The 14706-nt window shown below is 48.0% G+C and overlaps 1 protein-coding gene and 1 long non-coding RNA gene across 4 annotated transcripts in view; one reads left to right on the top strand and one right to left on the bottom strand.

Annotated features, from left to right (window-relative positions):
• Positions 1-14706, top strand: part of VWA7 (von Willebrand factor A domain containing 7) — a 149809-nt gene that overhangs the window by 106688 nt on the left and 28415 nt on the right. For all 3 annotated transcript variants that reach the window (XM_077460996.1, XM_077460977.1, XM_077460986.1), the window contains 3 exons: positions 3826-3942; positions 5626-5817; positions 7288-7420. In XM_077460996.1, the coding sequence (XP_077317122.1) occupies positions 3826-3942; positions 5626-5817; positions 7288-7420 (442 nt within the window). The remainder of the gene's footprint in view (positions 1-3825; positions 3943-5625; positions 5818-7287; positions 7421-14706) is intronic.
• Positions 3936-14706, bottom strand: part of LOC143939880 (uncharacterized) — an 83783-nt gene continuing 73012 nt past the window's right edge. Inside the window, exons 2-3 of the long non-coding RNA XR_013263761.1 lie at positions 5600-5662; positions 3936-4571 (exon numbers count right to left, since the gene is read on the bottom strand). This is a non-coding gene — a long non-coding RNA (uncharacterized LOC143939880). The remainder of the gene's footprint in view (positions 4572-5599; positions 5663-14706) is intronic.

Below are 14706 nucleotides of genomic sequence, written 5' to 3'. Positions count from 1 at the left end.
CTACAGGATAATACCCATGGGGAGGGTTTTCAGTAGGAGGCTGGCAGCTGGCACAGGGGGGTGTCTTCGCCGAAGCACTTTGTGAGATTGTCGAGGGAGCTTCGGGAGGATCTTCGGATTTGGCATGTGTTCTTGGAACGTTTCAACGGGAGAGCTTTGTGGATGTCGGGGCCGGTGAGTAACTTCGATCTGGAACTTTATACGGATGCGGCGGGGTCGACAGGGTTTGGGGCCTGTTTCCAAGGAGAATGGTGTGCGGGCCCGTGACCCGATTCCTGGAGGGCGGGTGGCTTGCTGAAGAACATGGTGCTCCTGGAGCTCTTTCCAGTGGTGCTGGCGGTGGAACTGTGGGGGAAGTCCGTCAGGGACCTGAAGGTACGTTTTCATGTTGACAATTTGGGGGTGGTGCAGGTTCTGAACCGGATATCGGCATCTTCTCCGCCGGTGGTAAGGATACTGCGGCATTTGGTGCTGAGATGTATGCAAATGAACATCTTCATACATGCGGTGCATCTGCCGGGGGTTGAAAACGTTATAGCTGACGCGCTGTCTCGTTTTCAGTGGGACAGGTTTCTGGAGCTGACACCGACGGCGGATGTGGCAAGGGTTCCGTGCCCGGAGGGACGGTGGTAGATTGCGTTGGAAGAGCATCCGACTGGATCCGCGATCAGTGAGTGCGGGTACTTGGGCGGCCTATGAGAAGATTTGGGCGGAGGGGGAAGCCTTGGGGTTGCAAGCGAGGGTTCGGGATCGGGGGTTGCTGGTTCTTTACTTTGTGTCCCGACACTTGGAGAATGGCATTTCTATTTCTAGCCTGGGGCGAAAGTTAGCCGGCTTGGCGTTCTGGTCCAAGCTGCGGGGGGAACAGGATTACACTAAGGATTTTTGGGTGCGGCAAGCGGTGGAAGGGTCGACAGGTGAAGGATGACAGGATACCGGTATCTTTTGATCTGTTGGGCAGGCTTTGCGAGCAGCTGGCGGTGGTGTGTTTGTCGACTTATGAACTCATCTTGTTCAGAGCTGCGTTTGTACTGGCGTTCTTTGGCGCTTTCCGGATCGGGGAATTGGTCAGCCCGGTGAAACGGGAGCGGGGGGGGGGTTTGTTTTGAGGATGTCCTTTGTACGGGTGACAGTTTGCGCATGCGGGTGCGCAGATCGAAAACGGACCAGACGGGCTTGGGCGAGGAAGTTGTGGTGTTCGCAATTCCGGATTGTAAGCTTTGTCCTGTTTTCATGGTGCTCAAGTTCTTGGATCGTCGGCCGGCGTTGCCGGGCCCGTTGTTGATGCATGCGAATGGGGACTTTTTGTCGCGATTCCAGTTTATAGGGTTTTTTTTCGAAAATGTTTGATGGCTTTGGGTGTGGGGGGGGAACGGTTTTCCTCCCATTCGTTCAGGATCGGGGCCACAACGGAGGCGGTCAGATGCGGGTTGGATGAGGAGTCGGTGAAGAGGATTGGCCGGTGGGAGTCGAGGAGGTTTCGTTCGTACGTTAGGCCGGAGCTGGTGGGAGTGTAGTGGGGGTGCAACCGGGGTTGTCGGCATGGGTTTGTGTTCCAGCTGTGCATTTACTGTTCCTTGGTTTGCGTTTTTCTTTTCTTTCAGGTGCTCCAGCAGGGTTGGTCTGGATCATGGGCCACTCTTATGTCTGCTGGGGGGCTAGGAGGGGTGATGCCAGGCCGGAAGGTGGGCAGCTGGGCATTTCAAGGCGGGAGGCATGCTTGGAGTGGTTTGGTTTCCCGGGCATGCTCTGAAGCAGGATGGTGCACGAGGTGCGGCGTTTTGCGGGTTTTTGACAGGCCCCCCGATGTGTTGGTTCTACATGTGGGGGGGCAATGACCTTGGCCTCCGCACGAAGTCAGACATAACGCGGGACATACAGTACGATTTCTTGCGCCTTAGGGCTGCGTTTCCCGGAATGCTCATTGTGTGGTCGGACATGATTGCCAGGACCACATGGCGGCTAGCCAGGTCGGTGGACCGGATTGACAAGGCCAGGAGGAAGGTGAACCAGGAGATTAGTCGTTCGGTCGTAAGGAATGGGGGGTTGGCTGTTCGGCACTCGGAGTTAGAGATTGACACATGGCGGTATCTGCGAGGTGACGGAGTGCAGCTTAATGATGTGGGGGTTGATCTATGGGCTGTAGGTCTACAAGATGGGATTGAGCGAGCATTGAGGGTGTGGAGGTGCGCCCAAGGATAAGGTGTTATCCTTGCTTGCTGTGGCGGGCGTTGGTCGGTGCAGGTAAAGGAAGATAACCCCTCCCCACTGAGGAGTTGATGCGGGACCCATTGGAGATATGGGCCCGTTGCTGGGATGCCATATAACGATGGTTATATGGAAGATGGTGAATGGGTGCACTGCGGGCAAGAGTTGGTTGTCTCTGAGCTAGCACATCAGCTTGAGGCCTAGTTACAGTTAAGACGACCGCAGTGCATGTTGCTCGTTATGTTAATGGGGTGGGGAGGGGGAATCCCCTGCAGAAGACCAACGAGTTCAGTTTTATCAGTTTAAATGATAATTCTATTGATGTCTTGTTTTGATATGTTATTATTTGTTTTGATTAATAAAGGGGCTGCTACGGCCACTAATGACTCCAAAAAGGTGTGGTCTCATTTAATGGTAATGGGATAGGAATCGGAGTTGGGTGGTTGGTGCAGCAGTAAGTAAACCTCAGTTATACTATAGTCAAGGACAGCCTGGAGACGGACCACGGGGTAGGCGAAAGGATGGCATGAAATAGTTAACTGGGCAACGCACAGGATTGGTAGCAAGTTCCAGGGGGCGGGGTTTTTAGTGCGGGAGTTGAGCTCTCATCCCGCCCCAGCTACAGTCGGCGCAGAGGAAGATTCCCACCCTCCCTCCCTTATTTAAGCAGGGTTGGTGGGCGCTGGTTGGCCCAGAGGGCTGTGGTTGGTTAGGTGCTAACCTCTTTTGCTTTCACAGGGGTGCTGGATGTCGTAGCGGTTGGCGGGTGTTGGTCGGTGCAGGTAAAGGAAGATAACCCCTCCCCACTGAGAAGTTGATGCGGGACCCATTGGAGATATGGGCCCGTTGCTGGGATGCCATATAACGATGGTTATATGGAAGATGGTGAATGGGTGCACTGCGGGCAAGAGTTGGTTGTCTCTGAGCTAGCACATCAGCTTGAGGCCTAGTTACAGTTAAGACGACCGCAGTGCATGTTGCTCGTTATGTTAATGGGGTGGGGAGGGGGAATCCCCTGCAGAAGACCAACGAGTTCAGTTTTATCAGTTTAAATGATAATTCTATTGATGTCTTGTTTTGATATGTTATTATTTGTTTTGATTAATAAAGGGGCTGCTACGGCCACTAATGACTCCAAAAAGGTGTGGTCTCATTTAATGGTAATGGGATAGGAATCGGAGTTGGGTGGTTGGTGCAGCAGTAAGTAAACCTCAGTTATACTATAGTCATGCTGTGCAGCACAGACCCTCTGAGAAATTGACCAGCACAGTGGCTAATTATCACAAGAACTCCACAGTTCCCCGATTGGTACACAGGCACCTTTCCTTCTGTTTGCTCACACCAGACACACAGATCCCTGTCTGGCAATGAGATCTGTCCCATCCAGATACAATAACATCCATACACTGACAAATTACTCCCTACTGTACAGGCACACAAACCAAACATTTTGCCTTTCCTCAACATCTGTATTGTTTAAATGTCCTGTATATTCTGGATTAAATCTTTCCTGACTGTACACTATGAGATTTGTACTATCATATTAAAAATGGTTTTGGAACTAAGTGAAAAATATATACCTGTTTACATATACTATATTTCCTTTATTCTCCTCAGCTAGCCCTGATCAACACTCCTCCCCACTCTGAGATCTTTGTCTTCACGGACGCCTCCTCTAAGGATGCTCATCTCAGAAGTTCAGTGGAGGCTTTAATACAAGAGAAGAAGATCAAGGTAAATTGAAGGGGATTAAGTGTTTGAATCCAATGTTGTAAATTGCTTTCAGTTTTACTTAGAACATATTTTTTTCCGGACTTTCCGTGAGACTAGGTCCGACGGTCTTCCTGACGGACTTTCGGCGGAGTTCCGACGGACTTTCCGAACAAATGGACTTGGCCACACACAAGCACACCAAAATCCGACAGATTCGAACGTGATGACGTACGACCGGACTAGAATAAGGAAATTCATAGCCAGTAGCGAATACCTGCCCTAGCGTCAGTTTTTGTCTATTGGACTAGCATACAGACAAGCAGATTTCTCCATAGGAACTGGCTCCGGCGGAGTTCTGGTGGAAAAATTTGAAACATGTTCTATTTCTAAAGTCCATCAGATTTTTGGACAGCAAAGGTCAGATGGAGCCCACACATGATCGAATTGTCCGATGGATTTGTTCCGTCAGACCTGTAGTAGAAGTAGAAGATGTCCCAGGTGATCTTCGAGTGTTTGGTTGATCCGGGCGCCACAAACCAGAACCATGTCCTTGTGGCAGACCGCGTGGCCTGTTGAAAAGTCTGGTCATGTGTACATGGCATAATTGTCTTTCCCTGCAATCACAATCAATGCAAAATATACAACCAGACCTAAGGAAAAACAAAGGACATTAAATGTGCTGCCAGGAAAACATAAGAAACAGTATATGAACCCAAAGTATAAATAAAAGGTTATTTTATTAATAAAATGCAATAAAAAAAACTCATAAAAAAGAGCTTATGACCATAAAACACATGTAAGATGATTGATAGACCTTGTACAACTACAAATATTAGTAAGTGCCCAATAGATTGTATGCGTTTTATGGATTCACTGCTCTTTCAGGAGTAAAACATATAGTAGGTCAGTCTAATGCTTATAGTTTTAATTTCATCTACAAAACTGACAAAATTGTCATCATGTATACAAAGTGTTACTAAACCCACAACAGCAAAATCTGTATATAATCAGTCTGTATATGCAGTAAAGCATGCTTGTTATACTCCCTGAGGAACCTAAGGGGTTAATCCTCTGCATTGTGTAAAAAGGCTGTTTGATCCTATGTACTCTGATCCTCCCCTTCTTTCACAGTCCCCAATCCATCTCCTGATAGTACAGAGCCTTGTGGGCAAGCTGCACATGCTCAGTTTGGTGTGTATTGCTAGAGAGTTTTTTTTTTGGGGAAGTGCATGTGATCAGCACAGAGAAAATCAGCACTGTCCAGACAGAGGGTCAGGGGTCCTGCAGCCTCATAGGACAATCAGGGAGAATGAAAACTCCTCCTACAAGCTTTAACCACACACTAATAGAAATCACAAGACTGCTATATATTGCTGAGGAGAAAAAGTATCTGGTGCCAAATATCTGTCAGGTATAGCTCCAATGTAGCCTCAGTCCAATACACATAAATTATTATAATTAAGCAGTGCAAAGCTTCAATGATTATGTTCAAATTCCAGTAGTTCATAGCAATACATCACTTTTTTAAACTTTTACCCATTTGGAGCAGTCAGAACCACAACAAAAGAATTCTGATTGATGTTGGTTTCAGCCTCTTGCAGTTGGCTTTTGCCAACCTTTTTGAAGATGCAATTTGTGAACTTGTAATTCAGAGGTAAACATTTGTAAGTAGACAAACCTGGAATATTCTTCATGTCGTTGTAGGTATCTTTCCTGATCACAGAAGACCCATCTCGGACTACTGTGAAGAGAAGCAAGAGGGAAGTGTTGAGCCCGGATAGATTTGACCTCTATACTGACCTTGCTTCTACTTCTGGGGGCCAGGTTGTCTTCACAACAAACAGTGACATTCGAGAGGCTTCTGAGATCATCATAGATTCAGCCCACTTTGATGTGGTGAGAGAAGGTTTTTGTGGGTTAGTAAGGGTGTGGCTTATGCATTTTGAAGTCATTATTCTTCAGCTTAGTTTGAAGTCATGTATAACTTAATTAACCACTTCATCTATCGTACTATGTAGATCAAGTCAGTATTTACTTTTCCACTATGGACCTTTTGATTCTGCAATAACTTTGTCATTACTTAAAGAGGAAGTAAACTTCCTTTGCTGACCTTTACCCAATGCTGTGCCCTGGCCTAGACCACCAAGGCCCAGGCCGCGGGCAACACTTTGCAGGGGGCAGCACGGACAGAGTCCCTATCTGCTTACACTACACTGTTAGTGTAGCGCCAGTCTTATGGTGGCGGACTGGGTTGAGAGGCATATTAGTCTTGCACCCCCATAAAGCGGCTGCACTGCTTCCGGTATGCGGGCGGCCGGCATTCCACAAATGTGGGGGGGGGCGCTGCTTCTAATTTTGATTGTCCTATCATCCTGGTCCTCACTGCGCTATATGTTTTCTGCTGCACCGTTGGCATGATTATATCTTCTTAGTCCTCTCCATAAAATTATCAGAAATTTGTGCTTAAAATAGAACTATAGGCATTTTTTTTCATTTTGGATAGAATAAGGGAGGGTTATAGCCCTTGTCAGTTTATTTTTTACCATCTCTGTCCCATTTCAGAGATTTCCCTTCACTTCCAGTATCAGGAAGTGAGAGGAAAGCTATGAAAATTAAGGGAATCCATTGCCCCCCCCCCCCAGGCCCTCAGAACTAGTATCCCCACTAGAAAATTTCAGGGCGGGTCTTAAACAGCAAGGGGTGTGGTCTTGACAGAAAGGGGTGGGTCATATTTAAATTAGGGGGTGCATGAGTTTAGTCAAGCCTAGGGCAGCACAAAATTTAAATACACTACTGCCTTTATCTATAAGTAAGCCTATAATAAGGCTGATCTGTAGGTAGTGAAAATATCCCATAAACGTGTACTGTTTAGGAAATATTTACATTACATGCAGCCAGTGACATTACTGGCACATGCTCTCTGAAGGAACGGTCATGGGTGCTGTTCCTTCCGAGCCCCGTGCTGTCAACAGCATGCACAGGAGTGACGTCATAACAGGGCCAGCCAATCACAGCACCGCAGCCCGCGAACCCGGAAGAAACTCTGGGAAAGATGTCAGCCATCTCAGCAGTGTTTAGGCACCCCTGCAACAGCTTCCAGGTAAGTATTTCATAATGAGCTGGTGTGTAATGCATACTAGCTCATTTTGCATTTGTCTTACAGGTTTTTTTCAATTTTTATTTATTTATTTTTTATTGGGCTTACAACCTCTTTAAGATAACATATGTATCACACACATTGATATTTGGGGACAAACTACACTTTCTTTTGGAAATTTTTGCAATGTTTTGCAAAAAATATTTTATTCTTGTGTTTTTTTGACTGCTGTTGCTGTTTAATCATATTGGTATCTTTCCATCCTGTAGATCACACTCTTATATAAGCAAAGCTCTGAAAAAGGTGCACCTAGAAACATATTTCTGGTCGATGAATTCATGTACAATGTCACCCTATTTATAAATGGAGATGTCAACAGATTTCAGATTTTTGACCCTAAAGGTAAAAAACGGTTGCATAACTGTTTTAGGAAAGCCTTAATGTGTATGTGAGCACTAATAATGTAATTTTCTTATTTGCTTCCTTTCAGTTTGTTAAGTATACCACTGAAAGCATTTATATATGTTCAAAGTGCATTGTTCCTGCCAGAAGACTTGTGAGCTGATGACTTTCTGTGTTCTGTGTCTCTGCTGACTTAGCATTGTTCTCAGTAGAGATGGACTCAGGCATGTTCAGGATCCCACCTGCCCGATCCTGCCAGGAAGCCGACACTGCACACAGCTAATCACAGGCAGTGAGACATTTGCTGATCTGTGCAGCTGGGGACTAGGGATGAGCCGAACACCCCCCGGTTCGGTTCGCACCAGAACTTTCGAACGGACCCCAAATTCGAACGAACTTTAGAACCCCATTGAAGTCTATGGGACTCGAACGTTCGAAATTAAAAGTGCTAATTTTAACGGCTAATATGCAAGATACTGTCCTAAAAAGGGTTTGGGGACCTGGCTCCTGCCCCAGGGGACATGGGTCAATGCCTAAAATGTTTTAGAAAATGGCCGTTTTGGCGAGAGCACTGATTTTAATGACGATTAAAGTGAAAAAAAAGTGAAATATTCCTTTAAATATGGTGCCTGGGGGGTGTCTGTAGTATGCCTGTGAAGTGCCACGTGTTTCCCGTGTTTAGAACAGTCCCTGCACAAAATGACATTAAACGGAAATAACACCATTTAAAACTGCTTGCGGTTTTAATGTTATATCTGGTTCCTGCAATATGGTTAAAAATCATTGAGAAAAATGGCATGGGTAGCCCTCCCTGCCCATTACCAGCCTATTTGGGTCTTGTACGCATATTAAGGGGAACCCTGTACCCATATTAAAAAAAGGAAATGCGTGTGGCCCCCAGGCCCTATATACTCAGAACAGCAGTATACAGGCGGTGCAAACAAGACAGGGTTATCACCCCTGTATAATTTGTTTTGTCGTCCATCTTTTTTCATCTCACTTGCTGTTGTCTCCTTCCGTTTGCAAGTAGGAGATGTTTGTAAATTGGATGTTTGAAAGTAGGGGCCTGCCCTATATGCTCTGCAGAAATGGTGGAACAAGGTGTTGGTTTTGCCACAACATTGTAAGCCCTCAAAGTGACTCTTGGTGGGTGCTGGAGCGCCCTGCTGTGAACAATTATATCAAGAATTGTAATTACATGCCATTGTTGAACAGTGGTAGAAAAATTTACCTTTGGTGGTTGTGGTGCTGGTGCCGCAACACTATAAGTCCTCACCGATACTCTGGGTGGGCACAGGAAGGGGCCCTCCTGTGAAATATTATATCAAGAATTGTAATTACATGTCCCTGTTAAACAGGGGCAGAAAAATTTGGCCTTAGGCACTGCTGCTGGTGCCACCACACTGCAACCTCTCCCATATACTCTAGTTTTATTGCAGGAATTAGCCCTGCTGCAAAGCATTGCATCAAAAATTGTACTTAAATGCCCCTGTTAAACAGGGGCAGAAAAATTGGGCCTTAGGCACTGGTGCTGGTGCCACCACACTGCAACCTCTGCCATATACTTTATTTTTTTTGCAGGAATTAGCCCTGCTGCAAAGCATTGCATCAAAAATTGTACTTAAACGCCCCTGTTAAACAGGGGCAGAAAAATTGGGCCTCAGGCACTGGTGCTGGTGCCACCACACTGCAACCTCTGCCATATACTCTAGTTTTAGTGCAGGAATTAGCCCTGCTGCAAAGCATTGCATCAAAAATTGTAATTAAACGCCCCTGTTAAACAGGGGCAGAAAAATTGGGCCTTAGGCACTGGTGCTGGTGCCACCACACTGCAACCTCTCCCATATACTCTTGTTTGATTGCAGGAATTAGCCCTGCTGCAAAGCATTGCATCAAAAATTGTACTTAAACGCCCCTGTTAAACAGGGGCAGAAAAATTGGGCTGATGGCATCAACCAGAGCCAGAAATGTTCTTCCAACATATCAGCGGAGGAGGAAGAGGATAGACAATCAACATAACAGGACAGTCACTCAGCATCAGCATAGGCAGTCTTGAAGGGATGTGATATTTCAAAAAAAATTATTCTGTTACATCAGCTTCAGGTGCTTGGTAGCTGTGGGTGATCCAAGACTGGTTCATCTTGATGAAGGTCAGTCGATCAACTGATTCAGTGGACAGGCGCACCCTGTGATCGGTAACAAAGCCACCAGCAGCACTGAAGGTGCGTTCCGAAAGAACACTGGATGCAGGACAGGCCAGTAGCTCAATTGCATACTGTGCAAGCTCTGGCCAGTGATCCATCCTCAAGACCCAGTAAGCCAGGGGATTTTCGGTGGGAAAGGTGTCCAAGTCTGACCTTGCCCCTAGGTATTCCTGCACCATGTAAATCAGACGCTGGCGATGGGTGCTGGAACCGATCATACCTTGGGGCTGCGGACTAAAAAATTGTCTGAAAGCATCAGTCAGACGGCCACCTTCTCCACCGCTCCTTCTGACTGATGCCTCAGCAACACGTTGTCCAGGACCAGGAGTTTGTAACCTCCCAGTCTCTGGGAACGCGTTGCACAGACCTTTCTGCAAGGCCTCCCAGAGATGTCTCATCCTCTGCTCCCTCTGCGATGGCAAGATAAGGTCGGCAACCTTACCCTTGTACCGTGGATCAAGGAGAGTGGCCAGCCAGTAATGGTCCCTCTCCTTAATCCGAAGAATACGAGGATCCTTCCGCAGGCTTTGCAGGATCAGGGAGGCCATGCAGCATAGGTTAGCTGAGGCATTCGGTCCGGAGTCCTCTGGGTCACTAAGGACAACATGATCCGCAGCTACCTCCTCCCAGCCACGTACAAGTCCACGTGTTTCTTGGGACTGTAAATCATCCCTACAAGACTGCTGCTGCTGCTGCTGCTGCTGCTGATGCTGAGTGCCAGCCTCCACCTCCATGCTGACACAATCATCCTCCTCCTCCTCTTCCTCCTCCTCATCCTCTTCCTGTGTGATGGGTGGCACAGCAGTAACACTGTCTGGATAAAGGGGGCCTTGAGAGGCAAGGAAGTCCTCCTCTTCCTGCCTCTGTTCTGCCTCAAGTGCCCTGTCCATTATTCCACGCAGCGTATGCTCCAAGAGGTGGACAAGAGGTGCAGTGTCACTGATGCATGCACTGTCACTGCTCACCATCCTTGTGGCCTCCTCAAACGGTGACAGGACAGTGCATGCATCCCTGATCATGCCCCACTGGCGTGGTGAGAAAAAACCGAGCTCCCCTGACCCTGTCCTGGTGCCGTAGTCGCACAGGTACTCATTGATGGCCCTCTGCTGCGTGTGCAGCCGCTGCAGCATGGCCAACGTTGAGTTCCATCTGGTGGGCATGTCACATATAAGGTGGTTCTTGGGCAGATTCAACTCCTTTTGGAGCTCAGCCAGCCGAGCACAGGCATTAAATGATCGGCGGAAATGCACACAGACTTTCCTGGCCTGCTTCAGGACATCCTGTAAGCCGGGGTACCTGCCCAAGAACCACTGCACCACCAGGTTAAGGACGTGAGCTACACAGGGCACATGGGTCAGTTGTCCCTGTCAGAGGGCGGAGAGGAGGTTGGTGCCATTGTCACAAACCACCATTCCTGGCTTAAGCTGGCATGGCGTCAACCACCTCTCGGCCTGCCCCTGCAGAGCTGACAAAACATCCGCCCCAGTGTGGCTCCTGTCCCCCAAACAAACCAGCGCAAGCACGGCATGGCATCGTTTTGCCTGCGTACTTGCGTAGCCCCTGGAACGCCTATGAAGCACCGCTGATTCTGAGGACAGAGCACTGGAAGAGGCCATGGAGGAAGAAGAAGAGGAGGGGGTGGAGGAGAGAGGTGTGTCACAACCAATATTAGCATTTTGGAGGCGTGGTGGCGGAACAACCTCCAACACTACTGCACCTTGTCCTGCATCCTTCCCAGCTGCCAGAAGAGTGACCCAATGGGCCGTGAAAGACAGGTAACGTCCCTGCCCGTGCCTGCTGGACCATGAGTCAGCGGTAATATGCACCTTACCGCTGACCGCCCTGTCCAGCGAGGCAAGGACATTGCCTTCCACATGCCGGTAGAGAGCCGGAATCGCCTTCCGTGAGAAAAAGTGGCGTTTGGGGACCTGCCACTGAGGAACCGCACATTGTACAAACTCACGGAAGGGGGCCGAGTCTACCAACAGGCAGCAGTTGAAGTGCTAGCAATTTAGCCAAGCTAGCATTCAACCGCTGGGCATGTGGATGGCTGGGAGTGAACTTCTTTCGCCGGTCCAGCAGCTGGGGCAAGGACATTTGCCTGCTATAATCGGACATGGGTGTACCTCTAGCAGAGTTCCCGGAAGCACTTGGCTGTGACACACCTAATTCTACACCTTCATTCCTCTCAGAGCAGGTTTCAGAGAGGACTGAAGGTCTAGTGGGGTTGGAGATGCCAGCTGAGGAGGAGCAAGGAGAGGTCCGCTTTGTTCTGTGGTGTGGGTCTTTGAGGTACGCTTGCCAATGAGCTGCATGGCAGGTCAACATATGTCTGGTCAAGCATGTGGTGCCTAAGCGGCTGATGTTTTGGCCACGCGAGATACGCTTGAGACATATGTTGCAAATAGCAGCGGTGTGATCTGATGCACTCGTCTCAAAAAAGGCCCACACCAAAGAACTTTTAGAATAACGCGCAGAGGCAGCGCCCTGCACAGGCGGAGCTCTGCGGTGTGATTCAGTCGGTGTGCTGCCCCTAAGCTGGCCCCCGGAGGGCATCCTGCCTCGTTGGACATGTGCCTCCTCCTCCTCTCTCCTTCCAGGCACCCACGTGGAGTCAGTGCCCTCATCATCCCCTCCCTCTTCATCGCTGTAGCAAACCTGGCAGTATGCTGCAGCTTGTGGAACATGACTGCCAGATTGCTGTCCTTCTTGAGCATCCCCTCTCTCTGCGCTCACGCTACTGCCTTCCTCTAGCTGAGTGTCATCATCAGAGCCCACAAAACACTGGGCATCCTCCTGGAGCATGTACCCAACACTGTGCTCAAAGAGTTCAGGAGACTCCTCAGGAGGACGTGGTGGGTCTAGGGAAGGAGTCACTGATGATGACATTGAGAGGAGGGAAGACGATGCGTTGGCAGCTGCTTTGCTAGTACCCTGAGACTGGGTGAGAGAGGATGAGGAGGATGAAGAGGGCTTGGTCATCCACTCTACCAAGTCGTTGGCATGTTGCGGCTCAACATGTCCAGCTGCCGAAAAGAAGGACAAGCGTGTCCCATGGCCACGTGCTGATGACAATGCACCGCGTCCATGACCAGCACTGTTGTCTCTAGACACAGAGCCTGCTTGCCCTCTTTTATCGGCTCGCACCTCTCTGCCTCTCCTTGCTGGCCTTCCAGACATGGTAATGGCCTGAAGGGAGTTGGGTAAAAAAGAAGTTGGGTAGTGTATATTGTGCTAGAGGCACACAACATCCACTAACTCCTGCAGATGCCTTTATTATAGAACACCAGAGATAAAGGGGTATATACAGATGTATACTGTGCTGTGCTGGAGGCACACACAACTTCCAATAACTCCTGCAGATGGCAAGTGGTCTCAAATAGAGAAGAGCTATGTAGGTGGATATAGCGGTATGTACTGGGTACAGAGCACACAGACAGCACGCACAAGCTCCTAACACTACTGACTGCAAGCTCTATTATAAAAGATAGATCACTAGCTATATAGGTGAGGTGAATATAGCGGTGTATACTGCGGTCAGGGCACGCAGACAACAACCACTACACAACAGCAAGATCGAAAATCGTCCGAAAACGATCAGTGTGTACTGTGTTGAAGGTACACAGAACACCCACTAACTCCTGCAGATGCCTTTATTATAGAACACCAGAGATAAAGGGGTATATACAGATGTATACTGTGCTGTGCTGGAGGCACACACAACTTCCAATAACTCCTGCAGATGGCAAGTGGGCTCAAATAGAGAACAGCTATGTAGGTGGATATAGCGGTATGTACTGGGTACAGAGCACGCAGACAGCACACACAAGCTCCTAACACTACTGACTGCAAGCTCTATTATAAAAGATAGATCACTGGCTATATAGGTGAGGTGAATATAGTGGTGTATACTGCGGTCAGGGCACGCAGACAACAACCACTACACAACAGCAAGATCGAAAATCGGCCGAAAACGATCGGTGTATACTGTGTTGAAGGTACACAGAACACCCACTGCTTCAAACGCCAACACACTACACAAGGCCGCCGCGCTGGCAGCCTTATATAGTGTGGGGCGTGCACTACACAGCCTGAGCTATGATTGGCCACAGGCATCCTGCCTGTGGCCAATCATGGCTCTCCTCGCTGCTGGCGCTGCGATTGGCCAAGCATGCGGGGTCACAGTGCATGCTTGGCCAATCATGAGCCCACATTGCACTGCACCATCGCAGTGCATTGTGGGCCGTGAGCGCCACACGAATTTGTCGCGAACGGACCAAAATGTTCGGACTTCGCCGAACGGACAAACAGCCGATTCGACTCGAACACGAAGCTCATCCCTACTGGGGACTGAGAAATGTCTCACTGCCTGTGATTAGTGGTGAGCAGTGTCAGCTTCCTGCCAGGATCGGGGAGGTGGGATCCTGAACACGCCCGAGCCCATTCCTAGTTCCCAGCTATTTCAATAGACAAAAGAATATCTAGACTAACACAAATTCTACCCTAGAGTAACAACACTGTCCCACCATATCAGGGAAATTTAGTATAAAACTGCACCAAGGAGTGAGTAAACAACTATATGAAAAACTAATGAAAATCAGTGGGGATAGCTGGTATCCTAATTTGATATAAAATCAAAAACTGTCTAAGAATAAGAGAATAGACAGTGCTGACCCTTTTTATGCCTCTCGATCAGTGCTCACAACTGTAATGTGTGCAATGTCATATTAGCTTTTTCAGAAATAATGTAAAGTGCCCTGTGCAAGCTACCCTAATCTAAATAATTAATGAAAAAAAATCACAAACCCATACAAAATTCATCTAATACAATATCTGCAAAGAATATTAATAAAAATGATGAAAAGTATTATAAATCTCAAATCAATATACATTAAAGTGCTCTATGTATTATATAACACATAAAGTGTGGAAACTCCCACCCTAGATCCACCCCCCCACCAAAAGTGGAACATTTATTGTAAAGTGCCAGTTTACAAAAACAAAAATAAGTTAACTTGTCAAACTAACAGAATAATCACCACAATGGGTGATGATCTTTCCCTTGTTCGATTCCTCCCACTG

This window comes from Lithobates pipiens, unplaced genomic scaffold (assembly GCF_037356315.1).
Source record: "Lithobates pipiens isolate NorthernLeopardFrog02 unplaced genomic scaffold, aLitPip1_a1.2 Scaffold_1, whole genome shotgun sequence".
Taxonomy (NCBI): domain Eukaryota; kingdom Metazoa; phylum Chordata; class Amphibia; order Anura; family Ranidae; genus Lithobates; species Lithobates pipiens.
This window is presented reverse-complemented; position numbering and strand designations above follow the sequence as displayed.